The following is a 24,491-nucleotide window of genomic DNA, read 5'->3' on the forward strand; positions in this document are numbered from 1 at the left end:
AGAATCTGAAACTACTTGAAGAGGGAGAGGGGACCAGGTGTCCCAACATTCAGTTGAGCCTCTTGATGCCTCTGGCTACAGACATTGTTTGACTATAACATCGCTAGAGGCCCCAAATGAAGCCAGCAGTAAAACCGCCCAGCTGAGCCCAGTCGGCCTACAGAATCATGAGAGAGAATAAATTTGTCATTGTTTTAAACACTAAGTTTTGGGGTGGTTTGTTCCAGAAAAATAGAGTGCCTCACCGGTGACTGTTTATTCCTTGTGACTTAAACAATGCCAGAAGGCTACCTAGTCTCACAATGTCTATAGGATCATTGGATGCCAAGTTCCCAGGGAACTGAGTGCTGAAAGGGGAAGTTGCTGAGGAAGGGAGAAGAGGAGGTTGGGGCCACAGAGAGAAGGGCACTGAAAGAGAACTTTAACTGCTTGCCAGTTTGGCCAGGGGCCTGTTCTAGCAGGAACAGCTGCATTTGGGCCAAGCGTTCCAGTGCTCTGTTTTATATGTATTAGCTTTCCCTTAGGTGAACCTATGTTTTGAAACAGCTAGAATGAAGCCAGGGTTATACATTGAGTTCTGCCATAGTTATTCTGGTTCTGTTCCATGGCTAATGACACTAATATTGAACATCAATATGTGCAATCAGTTCCAAGGCAGACCAGGCCAGATTCACAAGTCCAACAGGACTACTGAAAATGTGCTAATTGTATCTTTACTCATGGAGGGTCAGAAAAACAATTGTCATGTAGGTAAGACAGGGTATTCTAAGCACTTGTCCTTTCATATGGTAAGATTGTTTTCTTCTCCAGTGTCAAAAAAAACAAACCATTTAAAAATCTTGTTTGTTTCCTTTACTCTTAAATCATATCTCTTTCAAAGAAAATGTAGGCGTAAAAGCTATCCAGGTCTATAAATGGTTTAAGAAAGTAATATCTCTTATTAATGTGCATAGCACTTAAAAGAACTATAATGAAGCATGTTAACTACATAAATATTACTTTATATAGCACTTTTAATCATTGTGAAAGATAAGCTATTTTCTTGTTGGTTCTTGATATTTTCCCATTTATATTCAAATTAATGCAGAAATAATAATCATCATCCCACTTAATAGTAGCAAAGTTACATCATAAAAGTTTCATATATAAAATTTTATTCTCTAACAGAAAAAAGGGAAATAGTGGAAAATTATTAATATTTAAAATAGCTATAAAATACCTTGCCTAGTCTAATTGGTTTGATATCTTTAAGAGTCCCTCTATCTTTTTGAATATTCAATTCTAGTAAGTATCACAGCCAAAGAGTTCCAGGCGAAGTGCAATACTTTGATTCCATGTTTTTGGAATGATTCGGATAAACCTGGAAATGATTGGTGGGTTGAAAAAGTTCTTCACATGTCCTTTGATATTAGTATTTCCTTCAAAAATCTGAAAGCAAAATATGAGAAAATCTTTAATGATGGTATAATGGGTATAAAAATCTTACAGATAATTTTTTTTATCCTTTTAGTTCAAACCGAGGGCATCAAGGAACACATACAACATTATTACAAAGTTGATCTTAGATCAATTATGAAATCACACTCCAGACAGATCTCTTTAGAGATTTCACCTCACCAGTTATCTGAGTTGAATTAGGGAATAATAAAGCAATCTGACATGGTGCTGTGGAGCAGCTGCAAAGCCATCTCTGCCCTTTGCCCCTTTGTAGTTGTGTGACTTTGAGCAAGTTACTCATATTCTCTGATTCCCCATTTCCTCATTGGCAAAATAGGGATAATAAAATTTTACCTCACGGAAGTTGTTGTAAAGATTAAAAAATGTCTGTAAACATATGACAAGTGCTTAGTAAATGCCAGATAGTGGACACCAATAAGTGGTTAACTATTACTAACATTTAAAATAAAATGCAACCATGCACTTTTATTTATCCTTTTTGGCACATGCCCTATGTCCTCAACTAAACTACGTTTTACGCCTTTTTTTCATCCTCAGCAAATCCCCAAGATTTATACACAGCAGAAGCTAAATCACTATTTGTTTATAACAATGATCCTTACCATGCTATGAGGTCATCTGGAACAGCAAGAAATATAACAAGCCAAACCAAAGAAACAAACAACCAACCCAGGGGTTTAAAAAGAAAGGGAGGTTCAAATTCATTTGAGATAAGTGCTGAGCCCACAGTGAGCCTTCAGTAAATGTCCATCCCCTTCTCCTGTGTTGCTCTTCCTACTGGTTTCATTCCTATTCCCATTCCCGGAATATTAGGCTCATCTACTTAGTGTTGCCTCTGGTAGCATTTTAAAGCCATATAACTGGGAATTTAGGAGTGTAATGGAGTAGTTCAACTTGCAGGAAATTATTCTCCTCATCAGTAAGGATAACAATTGTTTTCTGCTTAATAACAATATAACACTGAAAGTTTTATGGCCATGGGTATTTGATCATCATGAATAACAAGTATATCCAAGGCAACGCTAATGTAGTGGAAGGTTTTCTAGACCCTTGTTATGGACTGCATGTTTGTGTGCTCCCAAAATTCATATGGTGAAACCCTAACCCCCAATGAGATGGTATTAGGAGATGGGGCTTTGGAAGGTAATTAGGATTAAATTAGGTCATGAGGGTAAGGCCTCATGAGGGCCTCATGAGGGTATACACTTATAAAAAGAGGAGGAGATATGGCATCTCTCTCTCTGAGTGGAAGGCCATATGAGGGCAAAACCAGGAACCAGGTCCTCACCAAGAACTCTACTATGCTGGCACCATGATCTCCAGAACTTTGAGAAATGTTTGTTGTTTAAGTCACTCACTCTATGGCCATTCGATACAGCAACCCAAGCAGACTGAGAAAACCCCTTCACCATCTTTCTGAATCAGTACTAATTAAGCCTCACACCATCCACTGGTGTTTTGTTCTCACTATTTCACAGGAGGCTCAGTCAAAGCAGAAAGATAACGTGCATAGTCCCTCCCAAGACCAGGGACCTGCAGAGCCAAGATTTAGAAGACTTAAAAGAGATGGTACATGCCAGTGCATATTTGTCAAATGCAAAGAGCTATTTGCAAATGCAGGGTACTATTCTCATCATAGCACAGTTTTCAAATTGCATTCTTTTTGCCAAGATACCACCCCGTACCTTGTCCACCATCGAGGCTTTCTGCCTGTAAGGTTTCCATTCCTCTCCCTGGTCACTGTAGTGAATGGCGTAGCTCTTTACATACATTTCAGAGGACAAAGACTTGCAACCCTGTGTTACAATTGCAGTTATCTTCTTGATTTTGAGCAGATCAATTTGTAACCACTGTTGGTTGTTGTTTGCCTGTGAAAATGATAAGAACACATGGATAAGACAGATATTAAAACCTTTGCTTTTTTAGACCAACATACACAAAAATGCACAGAGCTCACAAGGATTTCTTTTCCATCTCATCCCTTAGGATTCCCTGTCTCCTGGAAGCCTTCCCTGTCCCTTCTGGTTTGTTGTCACAGCACATATATAAACTTCTACTGGAGTATTTCACACATCATACAAGAATTAGTTGTTTACTTTTTTGTATCCCTTATTCTTTGAGGGCAGGGACTGGCTTAGTTTTGTTTCCAGGTACTTGCCACAATGCTTGCACACAGTTGGTGTTCAACAAATATTGCTGAATGAATAAATGAATGAATTTTACTTAAGAAAAAACATTAAATTTCTAAATTATCTGGAAATATTATTCTCTTAAACAAGTTTGTTAAATACTATGATGACATTTCTGACAGGTTATCTGGGACAGAATTTGATAGTATCCTATCTTTATTTAACTTATTTTAGAAAAGTCCTACTTCCCTTTCCATTGCTAATGTCAAATAGGAGAAATAGTCCAATTTCTTCTTTTCCGATATTTCAAATAAATATAATACTTGAGAGACTGAATAAAGCTATACCTAGGGCTTGATACGGCATAGTGATTATCCTGTCTCTGGCCTAACAAAACGCCTAATCACATGTTTGGTGATATGCACTTGGAGAAAGAGGATCAGAAGGACTAATTGAGTTTTGGAGTAATCTGAGATAAATTTTCACCTTTGGGAGATTTATCATGCCCCACAGTCAATTCTGTGTGAAATAATGAATATTGATATATTTCCTCAACATCACTCGTGTATGTCTGTATGTGTATATATGTATACACATATGTATATATATGCATATAGTCACGTGCTATATGTATTTTTAAAGCAAATTAATCAAATTAAAATGATTGCATTAGGAGACTTTTTGTTAATTGAGTAACATCCTCTAGTGATATCTGGTGGTATCTTAGTGTGTCTTCAAATCAAGGTTGTACTAGTGATACAGAGTATAGATAACTAGAGGAGTTTTGTAGGCATAAAAGAGGTAGAGACCCTCAGTCTGCATGAAGGCCAGCATACTGGCTTAGATTTTCAGCCTCTCCAAAGAGACCCTATAAAGCCATTTCATACTTATAGAAGTTTAAGTGAAACAAATAGTTTTGACCTAAAATTCCAGATTTAAAATGATAGCATTAAAACTTAAAATTAGCATTTAATATTTGGAGTCTTTATTATATCACAAGGACTAAGAGCAAATTATATACAGAGCAAATTGTTTTTAAAGGCTGTAAAACAGAGGGTAGGGTGACAAAGTTATTCCATGAACAAGTCTAAAGGGTCATTTGGGAAAGAGATGACATCTTCTCTCTTTAACCTTTTCTTATTTTATTTATATTATATAAATATAATGTAATATAAAATTATTACTTTTATTATTTTAACTCAGTCTCCCCCTCTGCAAAATTGCAAAATGAGGTGTTTGGGTTGTTTCAAATGATGAAAGTAACACTGACCTGTTTATCGGGAGAATGGGATTCCCGATTCTGCCACCAGACTAACCTAAAATTATTTAAGCTCCTTTGTGTTTAGACTTCAAGGGAAAAGCATGCACCAGATACTTGGTAAAATCCCTTGCCATTCCAATGTTCTGTGATTCTATGATGGGCCAGAAATGAGGCACCAACATTGCTTCCCAAGACTATCTGTATCGGGTCCAAGCTCTTCTATTTACTCCACTAGTGCCATACTTCCCTTTTCCTTTCTGGTGGCATAATTTGAGAACAGGACATGGAATTCTAGAGATTCCAGGGAATTGGAATGTAGGCATGTTAAGGGAGGAAGTTGGGAGGATAGAAAATAGGGAACTTGGGTTAAGTTGGTTGACAGGATCATTCTCACATCTGATGCCATTCTGACTTCTCAAGTCAGTTGAAGGAAGAAAAATGAGTCAATAATTAACAGTTATTCTAAAATAAGTTACCTGAATTACTCAGTGGGCTAATATCAGGGGCAATATAACTCTCTGGAAGATGTTTATTAAACTTAGATCACTGATTTTTAACCCTGGTTTTGCAGAATTTTACCATGCCTCCGGTTGTCTAAGGGAATGTCACACAGTTCTCAAAAAATGAGATCAAAAAAATTTAAATGGCCTTAAGAAAATGAAAAATGTTACTAAATTCTGGAAGGTGAGGGGAGAAGAACACAAGATGTTGCAAATCTAAATCATTTATCACTAATAGAAGTTGTCTCAATCAGGAGTCAGCAAACTACAGACCAAGGGCCAAATTTGTCTCACTGCCTGTTTTTGTAAATAAAGTTTTATTGGAACATAGCCATGCTCATTCATTTCCCTGTTGTTTATGGCTGCTTTCCTGCTACAATAGCTGAGTTAAGTAGTTCTGACAGAGAATGTATCGCCCAAAGCCTAAAATATTTATGATCTGGCCCTTGCAGAAAAACGTTTGCCCACCCCTGGTCTAAATCAAGGCTAGACCAAGAACCACAGAGATGATAAATAACTTCTCTCTGAGCCAAAGTTAGAGCTAAAGCTATCAAGTCAATAGACATCCTAGGTTCTCAGACCTAGGATCTTAATCTGCAGAAACAGGAGGTGATACTCTTGCTTCCCAAGCCCCCGTATCCCCTGTAGTAAGGACCTTTGTTTTCTACTAGAAGGCTGAGGGAACTCCATTCATAGTAGGGGATGTTTCACCTTGGCTTGCCAGGCATTCACACGGCCCTGGGCATTAAGGCGGGCATAGAAGGGTTCCCAGTAATCGCCCCACCAAGATTTTTTAAATGACGATGCTGTGATTTGCTTGTTTCCTATCTTTCCACTTTCCATACCCAGTGGCGTGGAGCATCCTGTCAAGAGAAAAGTAATGTGATTAATTAAGCACCACTGATATTCCCCATGTGACGGTTTGTACTGCAGAGGAGACAGGAAATAATTACTACTAAGTAACAACAAAAACAGCTATCACAACATGAACAGTTATCAACCAAGTGCCAACCTCTTTTTCAGGCTTTACATGTATTATCAAATGTTCCTAATTATCTCCATTTTACAAACAAGGAAACAAAAGACAGCAAGAAAAAGTAACTGGCCTAAAATAACATGACTAGAAGAATCAGCAACTAAATTTGAGCCCAGGCAGTCTGACACAGAATACCGTGTTCTAAATATCTAACCCATTTCTCTCCTTGAGTGTCATGGAAACTTCTGTTTTTGCTTTGAGATAGATAATAACTCCTAAACTATATAGGTATATAAAAACATACTCTATTTCTTCTTCTAACAAAAACTACAAAGAAGAAGATACAGTGGACCCTTGGTAGTCACATTTAATATTTATTTTCAACCCTTTGAGGGTGATCCATATTATGCACCCTTTAGAATTTTGTCAAGGCATGAATTTGAATGTCATAGGCATCAAGGCTGATCTGTGAGTGTAAGAAACACAGCTAGTGAGTGAGCCCAACTGGCTGCCCATCATCTCTGTGACACTTTGTTCTTGCTAGGAAATCATGCAAACATTTTCTTGAAGTGTTACCTTACTTTATCCATGAAAAAAAAACAACCTTAAAAAGAAGAAAGCCTACTGCTAATTTTAATTATACAAATATCAAGAAAGTGAGGCGATTTAAAAAAAGGAATGCTTCTTGTATAGAAAATAGCTGTTTTAAATAGATTAACAGAGTAGAATATCACATTTTAGGGTACCTTGCCTCTATGATCTGAATTAACTGCCATTTACATCATAGGAAAGTAAAAAACAATGATTTTTGGAGCTGTTTCAAGGAGTGCTCCCGCCTGTATAAAATTTGCATTTTATATGGGAGATATTAAATACCACTGCTATCTGGCATTGGCAAAGTGCCCATATCCATATCTGTCATGAATATCAGGAGTATACTTTCCCATTATTTACTTTGATAAGAAACTGATTCCAAAGTTCAGCTACTTTCTCCACTGTGAAGCATGACTTCTTCCCTCCACCCTGAGAGAAGGCTCCCCAACAGGTGTGCCACAACAACTTTCAGGTGTGCCTATGTATTGTTCCCTCTCCCACCTCAGTCCTTGAGCAGACAGGTGGGGCCTGGAAGAGCCACATGCTGGATTCAATTGCTTCATTCTTTTACCCTAGACTGCTAGACAGGTGTTGTCTTCTATATATGTGTTTTGAGAGAAAAATTTTGGAAAGTACTGCTTTAAGAGTCAGAGAAGGAGAATAGTTGATAAGACTCTTAAACATCCTTGTTATATATGGTAGAATTTTATGATGGCCATTTATGGTTACCTGGATTTATTTATACCACAAGTCACATTACATCCCCTGAAAAATAGCAGCTTACACAGAAAAGACTTGCGTATCTACAGAGGGTGTGAAACAGAATATACAGTACAATCAAGGTTTCAGGAAGTTGGGAAGCAGATTTATATTTCAAAAACATTCATTGAACAACACATATATGCCAATAATGTTGCTATCTACTTTCATTACATTAAAGTCTGAGTGACCTGGAGGACTTTGGAAAGTCATATTTAGTTTGACTCTCAGTTCTTATTGAAAAGGGCTGATGGAGGTCATTCTGAACTGGGGCTCTTCCTTGGAGGATCAGGGCAGTGTCCATATCATCCAGGCTCTGTTCAGAGAGATGGTGCCTGTTCTCTGGCTGGTAGAACCAGTCTCAGTCTAGGTCACAGCGAGAGTTTACCTGAGTGGAACTCCTTTTCACAAAGGTTTTTCTAGGAGCCTAAGTCATTGAAGAGAACTAAAGATTCCACCCATTCTCCCATACCTCCCAAATCCTGATTCTCTGAGCTGCAGCGAGGAAATAGTGTCTATTTGTTCCTTACCGTTAACCTCACAACCTTGCAGCTCCAATCGAAGGGCAGGTTTGTTATTGCATCTAGTTGGAGAGATCCTTATATATCTAGCCACAATAGGTGGGTCAAACTGATTCTCTTTTATTGTAGAGGCATCTGAATTGCCATCAAAATACTAGAGGAAAAGAGGAAAGCTTAGTTATATAACAATTCTTTATAAAGTGATTTTATACTAAAATTTTGATCTAATTTAATATTATAATAAGTTTTCACATGGTCTGAACCAAATCAGTTTGGTCTTAAAAAATAATTGGGGCTACTTGCACTTCAGGAAGATGGAATAGATGTACTTTGCCCTATTCCTCTTGCTAAGTACATCCAAAAGCATAAGAAGACTCTGAAAGGTGGAGAGAAGGAGGCAGGCTTCCTAAGGTTCTTGGGGCCCAAGGAGCAACATGGTGGTGGGTTCCTGGGTTTTCTTTTTACCTCATATATCACAGACTTGGACGTGAAGAAGCCAGCCACCAGGATACACCAACGGGTACAGACAAAAGAAGCCCCAGCAAAAGCCTGATTTCTCTAGCCTCAAGACCAGGAAAGTGCAGCCTAGCAAGACAGAAAACTTCTAGACAATAATTGCTCTACTTCAAGCCAAACACCATAGAAAATACTGTGGCCCCTTCTGCACCCACAGCAGCAAAGGTTACGTGGGGAGCCTAGTTTTCCATGCACTTGAGACTCTAACAAGTCACCACAACACCATCACTGGGGTTGTGTCAGAGAAGGCCCAACAGGGTCCCAAGACTTTCATCCCCTCCAGCCCCTAATAAGGCTTCTACTCCTTCAGTGTCCGTGGAGACCATCCCATCCCCATCCAGCTGCAAAAAGGAGCAGTCCGCTCTTAGGTGTCAATGGAAGAAGCTGAGTGGGAAACCTGGACTTCAACCTCCACGTGGCAGTAACAAGGCTGTGCCCCATCCCCTTTCCCTGCCAGAATAGTGTCAAAAGAGCCAGCTAAAACAGAAGATAAGAACAGAATCAGCAAGATTGAAAACAGAAAAGCAATAGATAAAAGCAATGAAACAAAGAACCAGTTCTTTAAAAAGATCAAAAAAACTGGCAAATCTCTAGCAAGACTGTCAAAGCAAGAAGAGAAGAGATGCAAATTACCAATATCAGAAATGAAATAGGCAAGATCACTACAGACCCTGCAGACATCAAAAGGATAATAAAAGAATACTACAAACAATCCTATGCACATAAATTTAACAACTTGGAGGAAAAGGATCGATTTACTGAAAAACACAGATTGTCCCAACTCACCCAATATGAAATAGATAATTTGAATAGCCTGTAACTATTGAGGAAATTGAATTTGTAATTTTAAAATTCCAAGAAAAGAAATCTCCTAGTCCACATGGTTTCACTGGTGATTTCTGCCAAATGTTTAAAGAATTAATGTCAATTCTAGACAGTCTCTTCCAGGAAATAGAAAAGCATGCTTCCCAATTTTTGAAGCTAGTATTACTCTAATATCGAAACCAGAAAAAGACAGTACAAGAAAAAAAAGACACACCAACATCCCTCATGAATATAGATGCAAGAATCTTTAAACTATGGACTCTAATTGTCATCTGAATTCCCCCTCCAATACTGATTAGTAAGAACCATAATTTAAGATTTTGTGATCTGTTCTAAGGTCTAGGGCAAATAATTTGTTACTAGCAATAGCTAACTGATAATATAGAAAATAGCAAAATAACAAACTACTTACAGAAAAAATGAAACAGATTCAAGGTTATCAGTATGATAATGGCAGACTGACCCCTTGCATTCAGATAGCTTTCTTTGGAAAATGGGAGAGGGGAGAAGGGGAACAGTTGTGGCTGGTACAGTTGGGTCCTTGGGAATAAGCCTGGCTGAACCCCTGGAAGATCCAGCAGAGGAATGTTACTCCTCAGGCATGGCAGCAAAGGAAGCCTGAAATCACATTGCCTCAGAACGTTATTGGCATTAACATTACTATTCCCTTCAGGTACAGTGGAATAAAGAACAAAATAAAATGTAAAAGTTAGTAAAATAAAAACTCTTAGTGGCCGATTTTTAGCTTGAGCTCCTTAAGGCACAAGACTAAGTATTCTACTTCGCTGTGCACCATCTGCCAATCTGAGAAGTCTAGGCATTTATTTTGATGATAAAGTGACTTTTTTCAAGTTTTGTGGAGTTTTCAAATTTCAGAAGTCAGGCTTATCGCTTTAATTTGTAATATATAGAGCTATCATATTACCACCTTCCTCCATAAGACCCTAAGAAAGCCATTCATATTTCTAACACCCTTTGAATAATTTTAAAAGGTATTTTTAAAAAAGATATTGTCATGGACATGGTCATGGTAACTTTAGGCTGATTCTTGAGACTCAGAAAGAAACATGCACACAGACCATCACATTCTTTGCGCTGTTTCCTTTGAAGATCTGCCAGTTTGTCTGGTCAGAGCTGTAGGCCACATAGAACTCGGTGGTGTAGTAAGACTTCAGGTAGTGTTTGGCTCCTTGGGTCTGGATCCCTGTTAATAGGACTTCCCTTTGCATGTCCACCTGCAATATAGCAAAGCCATAAACAGAACTGTCCTTGTCAACAAGCTATACACTGCCTTAATTCATTGTACAACCAGCTTTCTTTAGAACTGAAGAGCCAACACCTAAGATCTTAACAAACTAATAAAATGGCTAGATGCAATCCATATTTGAGCACAGAGTACCTGGACATGAATCCAAGCTCAATCACTAGCTAGCTGTGTGTGACTTTGGGAAGTTAGTTAATCCCTCTGTGCTTTAGTTTTCTCATCTATAAAGTGGGATATTACTAGAACTAACCTCATAGGGGTCATTTTGAGTATGTGCTTAGAATAGTTCCTAGGATTAGCATTGTATTATTAAAATAGTAATTGCTATTTCCCTAACAACATTGCAAGAATAATAACAAGAAGAAATTATTACATCACTGTCATTTTTATTATTACAATAGCAGTAAATATCAGGTTAATAAGGCATACCTGGATCCAAGGTTTAGAGTCAGATTCCCTTGAAAGTTTTTCTGTGATCCAAGCATTATATGATCCGCCATTGTTTAATCTTGCTAATTTGGGCTCCCAATAACCTAAATTCAAAGGAAGGAAAAAATTTATTCTGAATTTTTAAAAAACATACAATAAATAGTTTCACAAGGGAGTTTAGTCCCAGAGGAAAACAAGATCCCTGGAGGACCTTCTGTTGCAGTTAGGAGACCAGGCGGTTGACACAGGTCTCAGCTACTAAATCAGACCACGACAATGCAACTCAGCTTCAGTTCTGTGCTTGGTGAGCTAACCACCACCCCCACCCCTTCTTGCATACCAGTCGTGTTTATCTTTTTCTTGGGTATTTTGCTGTGGTTGCTGCTGAGTGTGCCAGCCCAACAGGAAGACATGGGAGGGATTTATGGGAGCCTCAAGATCACTTACAATTGACATCTAGATCTTGGGAAGGGCTTTGAGGCAGAATGAGGAAATTTAGGAGGATTTCCTGACACATAGTGGGCGATCAACAAAGTTTCTTGAATAAACGAATGTTTGGCACAGCAAAGGGCTCTGTTAATGGGGACTATAATACCCGGCCAATAAGACTTTATGAATCTGGCTGGAATATTACATGTGTGATCAAACTTAGAATGGGGCTGAATGGGGAGAGTTTTGGAAAGGGACTCATGGTCATAAAAATAAGCTATTCATTCCTTGCCCAATCTCTGCTGAGAGGGTGGACTGCCTATGTAGAGAAACCAAGCATCCCTAGCCCTTGGTCTTCCCTGGGAGAGACTCTTTGGGAACATCATACACGAGAAGGGGTGGCAGTGATAAGGGGGTGCCAACAGGCTTTTAGTTCCTGCCATACTTCTTCCTCTACCAGATGAGCCCCAAATGCGGTTGCTTACTGTATTGCAATAGAGAAAAATCTAAAGAAGATCAATGACCCACAGATTCAACAGGCAGCATAGTCATGTATGGTTTTGCAGGCTATATACTGTACAATAGTAGGAGGTTACCTTTCACAGCCTATAATGCTACTACTTACTCATATAGTCAGAAGCCTTGATCTGAGAATCAGCTATGATACCAGTGCTTAATCCCATTGGCATCTTACATTCTAAAAAAAACCAGAACAATGAATAATTTTTGCTTAAAAAATACATATAAGAAAGCAAAAGCTCCATGGCTAGAGATTATACCTCTGGTGGGTCAGTAATTAGATATTTTCACCTACCTTGTGTGGAACTGACTTAAATATGTCTGATCATAAAATGGTAAATGCGCTAGCAAGAATGGTGCTTTAATAGAAATAGTGCCACCCTAAAGGAAAACAACTGAAATTCTGAGATGCAATTAGTTTTTAAACTGATTCCCATCTGCTTGTATCTTAAAATAAGACATTTTACAACATTAAGTACTGTCCCACATAACACTATGTTCTCAAGTTGGCCTGAAAGTTATAGGGTTATTTATGTCCTGATCACAAAAGGGAATACCAGCCATGGAGGTATCTGGATGTTGACACAGTGCTTGGTACTCAACAAATGCTTAATAAATGCTGGATGGATGGATGGATGGATGGATGAACAGATGGAAACTGTATTTCTAGAATACTGAAATGCCAAGTTCAATGACTTTCTCAGTCATTGTTGAATTCCTAGTATCTTTTCTCTCCTCTACTCCAGGAGTCTGGAGAATTTATTACATGCATTTTCTCATGGATCACAAATCATGAAAGAGGATGCTTTGTTTTGGTTCCCCAACTGAGAGGAATGCCTGTGGGTTGAACCATTTGGTTTAAGTTTCTTAGATGATTGATGTTTGCAGTATAATCAGACCATGGGTCAGAATGAAAGCAATTAGTGCTACAGACTATGCCTTGGTCATGTCAGAGTTCTCAGAATTGAATATTTCTAGTCTAAAAGTTGGTAGTATTCTAGTAGCAGGCACTCTCCTGCTAAAAATATCATGTGGCTCTTGGATGATACCTTTGTCTATGATGAGAAATGGAGTTTGCATCCCTGTTCTCTGGTTTTCTCCAACCTCTGTGCATAGGAGCCACCAGCCAGCTTTTGATGCCTTCATTTCAAGAGTTTTAAATGAACCTAAAGTAGAGAGTGAAGGGTAACATTACACACCCAAAGATTAACAAGTTAATATTGGTTGACAGCTATCAAAGAATCCTGAAATAAGAGGCTTTAGAATAGAACCTAAGAGCTATCCATTTTTATTGAGGCAGGCAGGACTAGAGGTGTAACAAACAGATCAAAACAAAACAAAGAAAACCACACACACATTACTAAAAATAAATTGCCCCAGGACTTAAAAAAATCTCCAACACTCCTCACTAGAAAGGAACTTTCATTTATTTAAATATAATGTTGCAAGTTAACCCATAAATAATACAGTTTTACAGTCCTAAGTATCAAAGCAACCTTGAATGATCCATCACTGGGCCTCAAAAATATTGTAAATATTTCCTTTCTTTATTTCACTAGTTTTTCTTTTTGATATAAGAAAATTAAAATAAAACATCCTCCTCCCATGTTTCGAATTTTCTACGACGTTTACATGTTTGGGTAGGGATGTACATAAATTGTTTCAGAGAATCACTGAAAGAGTGAGATTTCTGAAACCTCTGGTTATCCATTCTGGTATTTAATGTTACCCACTGCCAGTTAATACTTAAATTCTGCTGACTATAACTTGTGACCATTTCTCAGATTGTGAGTAAAAATTAATAGCTGATGGTCATCCTCCTCAAACACACTAAAAAAGATCTCCAGCCTTCTACTCTCCAATGCGGATATTTAGGTTTGAAGATTTGGATGGGCCAACAGATCCCAGTTTCTCAGTGCTTCTCGCAGACTCATGGCAAGGATGACTGATCTGGTAACACTTGGTGAAAAGTGAGTGAGTTAGACCTAATCCCTTCTGTCCCTGATTTTAGTGGAGTGGGTTTTTATAGCTTAGTGAGTCACTGGCGTGTTTAAAATGAACAAGAACCCTCTTTTCCCCTACCCTTAACCAAAACAGGCCCATTTGGATTTCTGCGCCAAAGCAACTTCCCCATCCAAAGTCTTGTCAAGGGACTGCCTTCACTAGCTTCTCAGGTGGCGTTTGTGGAAGCTAGGCTACTTGGTAAAAATGCAGGCTCCTGGGCCCCTGCCCTAGATCTACCAGATCAAAGTCTCTGAGAGCAAAATCTCTGCCTTAGCAACTACATTTTCACTGGCTTCCTAGGTTTTTCTTATGCCCATTACAGTTGGAGAATCAATGGCATCTAGCACTGACATCCCTACTCACACACCTACAACACACCTGGATACACCTACAAGCAACTCATAGGTACGTAAAAACCCTTTTTGATGACTGTAGTTTTTTAAACCTTATCATTATTTTGTACAAGAAAAGCTCTAAATACTTTTATTATTCTTTAGCTTTTACAATCTCTAAAATTTTTTTTTTCCCTAAACAGTCCCATGAGTCAGTTTAAGATTAAGTTTCCTATAGTCACTTGCCCAAAGTATCAGGGAGGAGTAGAATTCAAGAACTCAAGAATCACAAAACCCTGGTAATTTTCTGACTTCCCTCCCAACAGAAAGCTTTAGCTGTCTCAGCCCTGTGGGATTCATTTTATAATCTGCTTAAGGCTTGGCCTGTGACACACAATGGCTTGGAAGAACCTGTGTTAGACGTGGCATCTCTGTAGAACCAAGTTAGGCCACGCATTGAGCCTGTGTGGTGCTGCAAACAGTGTATGCATTAGTTGACTTTTTTGTGCTCTATGTGCAGTTTTGGAATAGGCTTTGCCCAGGATCTAAGCCAGAATCCATGCTTCACCCCTTAGGAAGTAAATGCACAAGGAGAGAATGAAGGAGAGTTACAGATGCGAAGATTGCCTTCTCTTGCCATTTTTCAACAGGAACCTCTTTTCATTGCCCAGATCTTTACCAGGCAGAAGGGGCCAGACTCCTAACTGGTGCTGTTGAGTGCCATTTTCCAGCAAGGTCTGGCCATGAAAGTGAACGACATGAATGTCTCGGGAGCCGCCCATGTTCAGCAGGTGCAACCTCACCCGCTCTTGCTCGTACATTTTCAGGCCAGGCAAGTTGTAGATCATCCCATTAATGGCTGAAAGAACAGAGAGTTGCAATCAATTAAAAATCTGTGTACACCAGGAGAGAAGCTGGTAAGGAACTATGAGGCATCCCACTCACCACCTATCTTCCTTATTACTCTGCATGCCCAGGCCCACCAGGCATAGTAAGGGCCCACCATATGTCATACTATAGTGAGAAGCGTAATATCAAAGAGAACCACCAGCTCCTTCTCACACCAGCCTATAGCAGAAGTGCGGGTGAGCTCCCTTTCCAAGCAGTGTATCACTCTTCCCCTAGACTTAACTCTTCTGCTCTGTGCTTTACCCATTTATCTTTTACATTTATAGTATGAATTTTCCTTTTCTAGAAAAAGACAAAGACTAATATGAGCCAGATAAGTGATCTCCAGTGGTTAGAGGAAAGAGAGTAAGTAAGGGGATATGAACATGTCACCCTATGGCTTCCTTAATTCATACAGAGTTCCAAGCAAAATTAGGAAGTTGGACTTTCTCTTTGGTGTCACCAGCTACCACAGAGATTCATGTTTAGTCTCTCATTTGCACTATAGCTCCTCTGCCCCCTTCCCAGCTTAAATGTCTACAGTTCTCAGGCTTGATCCACTCTCCCCTCAGTGAAATACATGTGTGTTTTTTAAAGCACCTGATAGATTTGATCACCTTAAAAAAATAATACAAAATTTTAAGGATAAACTTTTGTGCCACCATGCATTTAACTGAGACTGAAGTGAGGGAACCAGGCAAGTGAATTTTTGGAGGGAGAGGAGTTGGGTACATTTTGGTACCCTTAAAATTCTATCAGGTATGGGAGTACCTATCTATACACTCATAACACCAGCCCTTAACCCCCTCATCCTAGTTTCTGTGTAAGAAATAGATCTCCTAAGAATGAAAAGGTCTCAAGTGATTATTAAATCAGAATTGCTAAACCGTTACATCAGGATATGGAAGTGAAGACTCCCAACATAGCGGGTGCTCAGTAAACATTTGATAAATTGAGCTGAGTGATGGGATTCATTCATTTATTCACTAGTTCAGCACATTTACTGAGCACAGACTGAAGAGGCCAGGCACTGAGCTAGAGGCTGGGGACTCAGGTGGTCTGCTTATCAAATACCCTGATAAATATTATGCCATGGGGATTACCAAATTATAGACACTTAGACTACAATACATTTAAAACTAAAACCGTACTGGATGCATTTTACTCTTTGAGGAATCAGGAAGCAGTGTATCAAGGGTGCTCAGCAGGCAAAGGGGATAGCCAAGAGACAGGTCTGTTTGATTCGGCAGCCTGTGCTTTCCCTCTAGATGGAGAGGTTGTCAGAAAGGTATGCTTCCCACTCCTGAGACCAAGCTCCGTGAGTGGAAAGGCCTAGAGATGGTGGGAGAAGAGAAGAGAAAGCTCTGCTTGGAGTCTATTGGTCAGCTCTCAGTTAACTCTATTCTAGACTGCTTGATAGAATCTTTTTAACCTTGTGTGATAAGCAGAATCCAGATGGTGGGGTTTTAGAGCAGATCATAAATCATATCGTTTGCCTTCTTCTATCCAGAAGTGTTTTTATAGGTGAGATCAGATTGTGTTCCACAAGAATAGAAGTTTAAAGAGGAAAATAAAGTAAAAAAGGGTAGCCTGAGTGTGTAAATGGGCTGCAGGAGGGAGAACAGACCTACTTAGCCTTGATGAGTGGCTGGGCGGGGACGCGGCAGTGAATTGGATGTTGTATATAATGTTTTTTTTTTATTCCTTAAGCAAGAGCAACTTTCTCCTTTCCTATTACACTGAATGACTGACCCATTACCCAAAGCACAGGTCCTTCCTGATCATAATTCACCTCCATTCATCAAACTCTGAAAACAGAGCTTATTAGTCTTCATTTTTTTTCCCTAATCCCTAAGTCATTCTCTATGTTGTTCACCAAACCCTAAATTGTGCCTTTCTCTAAAACTGTAATTCAGTTAACAATTTACAGACAAAATCCCTGAATGGATTTCAGAGTAGGTATGCTTTTCCCACTTTTCCACCCAAGTGCTCTCCTGCCACTCTTCTCCCATTACCTACCTACCCTGTTTCCTATCTTACTTTGTTCTCGTGTGCTTCAGAGGCCACCTGTGAACTACTGAGTGCCAGAACTGTTACAAACATTCCTATTTCAGAAAGTACACATGGGTGATCGCTTTTATATAAATACGTGTTCCCTTAGAGATCAAGAAACAGGTTTACTAACTGTTTAAATTGCAGAATAATGTGACTTCCTTTCCAATTTATGTTACTGACTGTGGCACCCTGGCTTTTTTGTTGGTTAGCTTGTCAGGGTTTGTTTTGCAGCAGCCTCCATGTGCTGTCTTTCAGGCCTTCTCTGCTCTCTGTTGCCTGCAGTGTCACCTGCCAAGCTACATCAGCCCTCTGAGACACTTAAGGACATAGTTTTAGTTGTAGCTCCTGGTTCCTCAGAAACATCTTGAGTCTAATCTTGTGAAGACCTAAAGGCAGGGTTCACTGTCACCCAGTGTGATTTAGTTCAGAGATTAGAGCAAAGTCAGAGGAATATACCATGAAACTCATGGGAGTTTTTTGCTCCTGAGGATGTGAGACTCCGAGACCTTTTGGGCTTCTTTTCATAGTACCAGCTCTTCTTTTCATCAAAGACCATAAAAAGTAAGACAAATTCTCTCATGTCCACAGGAATGTTGCTCTCCTTATGAAGTGTTCCTTTTTGGCAGATCAGAAGGGGGCCTATCAAGCCCGAATGGATATCTTTCTCCTGGAAGACAGTAAGAGCAAACTGCACATATTCTCTCTTCTCGGTATTGTCTTTGCTTTTCTGACAATCACTGATCACATAGAAGAGGAAATCTTCTTAGGGGATTTGAAATTGAAGATTATAAATGAATAGTTTAATAAGCCTGGATATTTATCATCTAATTCTATGGTATTCATATACCCTTCCTCTGATTAATCCTTTATCTCAGCATGGTAGTAATGAGGATGATGAGAATAATATTGATACTATAATAAATACTATTTATTGAGCATCTACTATTATATTTAATATTTTTCCTATAGTATCTTATTTAATTTTGACAACACTCCTATATGGTAAAAATAAATTCATTTATTGAGCAAATATTACCAAGTGCCTGCTACGGCTATGTACTGTTGTCTCATTTATTTTATTTTTTTTTTTGAGGTAGATTAGCCCTCAGCTAACATCTGCCACCAATCCTCTTCTTTTTGCTGAGGGAGGCTGGCCCTGAACTACCATCTGTGCACATCTTCCTCTACTTTATATGTGGGACACCTGTCACAGCACGGCTTGACAAATGGTGCCATGTCTGCACCTGGGATCCAAACTGGTAAACCCTGGGCCGCTGAAGCGGAACATGAGAACTTAATCTCTGTGCCACTGAGCCGGCTCCTGTTGTCTCATTTTTAACTTTGGAAACCAAGGCTGAGACAGGTCAAGTAACTTTCCTAGGGCCATGCAGTAAATTATAGGATAAGAATTGAAATCTAAGGCTGTGCTCTCTCTACTACGCCCAAAATGAAGGAGTCACGACTTTGCAGTTTTTTCATATAAAAAGAGCAGAAGAAAGCTAATACTTGTTCAAGGAAATTGCAAATAAACATCTTCCTCTATAAAGGCAGTCACTCTAACTGGGGCTGGCCATTTAAATAATTTTCACTGCTCTACACTGAAGAAGCGTTTCTCTCTCACGGTCACCTGAAGATCCACTCCAGAGCCCCTGGTCATGGGAGCTGTGGATTCTTGCCCACGATCTTCACACATTCCTCACGGAAAGCAAGACAGACATTTAGCAAGAAATAATCTTGACCTTGCCATTTTGTAGACTCAGGTTATAAGGTTAGGGGAATGACAAAACCTTTTGATGGATGTACCTACCGGGTTCACTGCTGAGTAGTAGGCCCAAGCGCGACAGGCAGAGCCAGGACTTTCTGGCCCTGATCGCTCAGTGGCATGCCACACATATGTATAACTGCTGTTTGGTTGAATAGCATTATCTTCCTTAAACCATTCAGGAGAGTCATCGTCATAAGTCTTTCCCTCTGATGATTTTTCATAGGAAAGCCCATGGGCATGAAGAGAATATGGTCTGGATGCTAAATTTTTAAAACGAACCTAGAAAAAAGAATGATCCACAAATATACTTAAGCTTAATGAAAATCCAAACCAAAAAATGTCAGCATTACATGCCAAAATGAATGGTTATCAAATTAGACCTAAGATATATTGAATGCTTACAATTGCAAAGTAACATGTATATTATTTCATCTAATTTTTACAGCCATCCTGTGAAACAGGACCTAAGTAGCTTACCCCAGAAACACCAAATCATGTTTCTTTTTAGAGTCGAAGCAAAAGTATTGACATTTTCTACCAATGAAATGATAATGAGAGGTGCTGCACATTTGCAGATGAAGGAAGCCTGGTTCCTGAACCAAGCTCACAATAAGCTTTCAACCTACTGATAAAGAGAGACCCGCACATGTGAATTCAAGTTAAAAATCTGGAGACAGAACGGAGTGGTATCAGCATCATGGTGGAGTAAGCCCTTCCCTTGGGCTCTCCCCTTTAAGATACAACCAAAAGGACATTCATACACCAACAGAGGACATGTACACATCACAAAAGACGTTTGAGAGACCCACGCAGCCATACGCCAGAAGGTGGTAGTGGGGCTGGATCCTCCAGAGGAAGTGAAAGCTGATCCACAGGAGCTCCACGGAGAGAGACAGGCCGCAGTGGCAGGAAGTGTGCAGGTGAAAAGGGCACCCTGCCCCTGCCTGGGACTCCAGCCCCAGAATCATCCAGAGCATGGTGTGGCGAACATGGTAGTGGTGGCAGGGAAAGTGTGCAGGTGAGGGAGGTGCCCCATTCCCACCCAGCACTCCAGCCCCAGGATCGCCTGGACCATGGCCCAGAGAGCTTGGTGGCAGCAGCCAGGAAAGTGCACAGGTGAGGAGAGGTGCCCTATCCCCGCCCAGTACTCCAGCCCCAGAATCATCTGGAGCATGGTGTGATGAGCTTGGCAGTGGCAGCAGGGAAAGGGAAAGTGCACAGTCCTGCAATCGCCCAGAGTTGCATCCAGAGAGACAAGCAGGGGCTGGAGGAGGCACTGGGAAAGGAAAGTATCCCTCCCCCTGCCCAGTGCTCCAGATCTGCCATTGATCAGTCACTCAGAGAAAAAGCAGTCAGTGGCTGGAGCTGAGGAGCCCCTGCTTGTGCCAGGCCCAGAAACACAGTGCCTGATCCCCACCCAGTGGTGGTACATGGCAGCTGCGACCAGATAAGAGCACCATGAGGAAGCAAAAATCCACTCCATAAAGCAGTATGAGTAGGTATATTAAACCTCCAGACCAGAAGGAAAATGACAAGTACCCAGAAACCAACCCTGAAGGCACAGAAATCCATAACCTAAATGACAAAGAATTCAAAACAACCATCATAAAAAAACTCAATGAGTTACAAGAAAACACAGAAAGACAAATTAACAACTTCAGGAGCTTTGTCACAAAGGAAGTTGAAACCATAAAGAAGAACCAATTAGAATTGTTGGAGATGAAAACCACAATGGATGAAATAAAGAAAATTCTGGATTCCCTAAACAACAGAGCTGACAATACGGTGGACAAAATCAGCCAGTTAGAGGATAGTACTACAGAAATCCTTCAGAGAGAGGAGAAGAGAGAACTAAGACTAAAAAGAAATGAAGAATCTCTCAAAGGAATATCTGACTCAATCAGGAAATGCAACATAAGGATTATAGATATTCAAGACGGGGAAGAGAAGAATGGAGCAGAAAGCTTTTCAAAGAAATAATAGCTGAGAACTTCCCAAACCTTGGGAGGGAGCTGGAAATCCATGTGAAAGAGGCCTCCAGATCTCCTAACTTTGTCAATGTAAAAAGAGCCACTCCAAGGCATATAGTAGTGAAACTTGCAAAAGTGAAGGACAAAGAAAATATACTAAGGGCAGCAAGGTAGAAAAAAATAACTTACAAAGGAATCCCAATCAGGCTTTCAGCAGATTTCTCAGCAGAAAACTTACAGGCTAGGAGAGAGTGGAATGGTATATTCAAAATCCTGAAAGACAAAAACTTTCAGCCAAGAATACTCTATCCAGTGAAAATCTCCTTCAGATATGACGGAGAAATAAAAACTTTCCCAGATAAACAAAAGCTGAGGGAGTTGATTGCCACAAGACCTCCTCCCCCTACACACACACACAAGAAATCCTCAAGAAGGCCCTCGTACCTGAAAAAAAAAAAAAAATAGGAAAGGGGCTACAAAGTCCTGAGCAAGGAGATGAATAGGTAGGAAATAATCAGAAAATGGCAGCTCTCTATCAGATTAGATTAGTAAACACTTAACTTTAACATCAAGGATAAATAAAAAGAAAACACCAAAACAAAAATGATCTCATAATTTTAACCACAAACTGACAATATAAGATGGAAAAAGATATGACAAAAATAGCTTAGAAGGGAAAGAGGACAGGGATGGAATCAGTATAGTCTAAGGAAATAAGAGGCTATTGGACAATGGACTATCTCAGTTACAAGATTTTGTATATGAACCTAAGGGTAACCACTAAACAAATAATTAGAACAGAGACATTTATGATAAAGAAGTAGAAAATGAAGAAAACCAACAGAGAAAACTACCTAATCAAATTGGTAGTCCGAAATACATGGGATGAGAAACAAAGGAAATGCAGAAGAACTAGGAAACGTGTGATAAGATGGCAGTATTAAGCCCTCATATATCAATAATCACTCTAAATGTAAATGGATCGAATTTCCCAATCAAAAGGCAGAGAGTGGCAGGATGGATTAAAGAACAAGACCCAACAATATGCTGCCTCCAGGAAACACATTTCAGCTCTAGAGACAAACATAGGCTCAGAGTAAAGGGATGGAAGACAATACTCCAAGCTAATGTCAAACAAAAGAAAGCAAATGTTGCCATACTTATATCACACAAAGTAGACTTCAAGATAAAACTGGTAAAGAGAGACATAGAGGGACAGTGTATAATGAAAAAAAGGACTCTCCACTAAGAAGACAACACTTATAAACATGTATGCACCCAACAAAGGAGCACCAAAGTACATAAAGCAACTATTAACAAACCTAAAAGGAGATATCAACGACAACACGGTAATAGTAGGGAACCTCAACACCCCACTTACATCAGTGGATAGACCATCCAGGCAAAAAGTCAACAAGGAGATAGTGTATTTAAATAAAAAACTAGACCAGATGAACTTAATAGATAGATAGTTAGATAGATATAGAACACTCCATCCAAAAACAGCAGAATATACATTCTTCTCAAATGCACATGGAACATTCTCAAGGATAGACCATAAATTGGTAAACAAGGCTAACCTCAATAAATTTAAGAAGATTAAAATCATATCTACTATCTTTTCTGACCATAATGCCATGAAACTAGAAATCAACTACAAGCAAAAAACTGAAAAAGGAACAAAAATGTGGAGACTAAACAATATGCTACTGAACAACCAGTGGGTCATTGAAGAAATAAAGAGAGAAATAAAAAGTATATTTGGAGACAAACGAGAACAAAAACACACCATACCAACTCTTACGGGATGCAGCAAAAGCAGTCCTAAAAGAGAAATTTATAGCAATACAAGCCCACATTAACAAACAAGAAAAAACTCAAACAATCTTAAACTACACCTAACAGAATTAGAAAAAGAAGAGCAAACAAAGCCCAAACCCAGCAGGTGGGAAATAATAAAAATTAGAGCATAAATAAGTGAAATTGAAACAAAAAAGAGTATAGAAAGGATCAATGAAAGAAGGAGCTAGTTCTTTGAGAGGATAAACAAAATTGACAAACCCGTAGCCAGACTCACTAAGAAAAAAAGAGAGAAGACTCAAGTAAATTAAATTAGAAATGAAAGAGGAGAAATTACAACAGATACCACAGAAATGCAAAAGATTACAAGAGAATATTATGAAAAACTACACACCAACAAACTGGACAATCTAGAAGAAACAGATAAATTTTTAGACTCTTACAACCTCCCAAAACCGAATCAAAAAGAAATACAGTATCTGAATAGACCAATCATAAGTAAAGAGATTTAAACAGTAATCAGAAACCTCTCCCAAAATAAAAGTCCAGTACCAGATGGCTTCTCGGGAGAATTCTACCAAACATTCAAAGACAATTTATTACCTATTATTCTCAAACTATTCCAAAAAATTGAGGACGATGGAAATATTCCTAACACATTTTATGAGGCCAGCATCACTCTGATCCCCAAACCAGACAAGGACAACACAAAGAAAGAAAATTACAGGCCAATGTTGCTGACGAACATAGATGCAAAAATCCTCAATAAAATTTTGGCAAACAGAATACAGCAATACATTAAAAAGATCATATACCATGATCAAGTGGGATTCATACCAGGGACATGGGATGGTTCAACATCTGCAAATCAGTCAATATAATATGCCATTTTAACAAAAGGAGGAACAAAAACCACATGATCATCTCCATAGATGCAGAGAAAGCATTTGACAAGATCCAACAACCATTCACGATAAAAATTCTCAATAAAATGGGTGTGGAAGGAAAATACCTCAACATAATAAAGGCCATATATGACAAACCTACTGTCAACATCATATTTAATGGGGAAAAACTGAAAGGCATCCTGCTGAGAATAGGAACAAGACAAGGGTGCCCACTCTCACCACTCTCATTCAACATAGTACTAGAGGTTTTGGCCAGAGAAATTAGGCAGGAAAAAGAAATAAAAGGAATCCAAATAGGTACTGAAGAAGTGAAACTCTTGCTCTTTGCAGATGACATGATTTTATATACAGAAAACCCTAAATAATCCACTGGAAAACTATTAGAAATAATGAAAAACTACAGCAAAGTTGTGGGATACAAATCAATGTACAAAAATCAGTGGCACTTCTATACTCTGATAACAAACTAACAGAACAAGAACTCAAGGATACAACCCGATTTACAATTGCAACAAAAAGAATAAAATATCTAGGAGTAAGTTGAACCAAGGAGGTGAAAGACCTATACAAGGAAAACTATAAGACATTA

At 39.1% G+C, this 24,491-nt stretch overlaps 1 protein-coding gene across 1 annotated transcript in view; it reads right to left on the reverse strand.

The window, feature by feature from the left end:
* Nucleotides 1–1,133: 1,133 nt before the first annotated feature.
* The window catches only part of F5 (coagulation factor V), a 75,791-nt gene continuing 52,433 nt past the window's right edge, over nt 1,134–24,491 (reverse strand). The window contains exons 15-25 of the mRNA XM_023640515.2: nt 19,267–19,503; nt 17,916–18,126; nt 15,196–15,375; nt 13,230–13,346; nt 12,287–12,358; nt 11,233–11,336; nt 10,619–10,774; nt 8,208–8,352; nt 6,060–6,211; nt 3,144–3,326; nt 1,134–1,428 (exon numbers count right to left, since the gene is read on the reverse strand). Of these exons, the coding sequence (XP_023496283.2) occupies nt 1,282–1,428; nt 3,144–3,326; nt 6,060–6,211; nt 8,208–8,352; nt 10,619–10,774; nt 11,233–11,336; nt 12,287–12,358; nt 13,230–13,346; nt 15,196–15,375; nt 17,916–18,126; nt 19,267–19,503 (1,704 nt within the window). The 3' untranslated portion in view covers nt 1,134–1,281. The remainder of the gene's footprint in view (nt 1,429–3,143; nt 3,327–6,059; nt 6,212–8,207; nt 8,353–10,618; nt 10,775–11,232; nt 11,337–12,286; nt 12,359–13,229; nt 13,347–15,195; nt 15,376–17,915; nt 18,127–19,266; nt 19,504–24,491) is intronic.

The sequence above is a fragment of the Equus caballus genome, chromosome 5 (assembly GCF_041296265.1).
Source record: "Equus caballus isolate H_3958 breed thoroughbred chromosome 5, TB-T2T, whole genome shotgun sequence".
Taxonomy (NCBI): domain Eukaryota; kingdom Metazoa; phylum Chordata; class Mammalia; order Perissodactyla; family Equidae; genus Equus; species Equus caballus.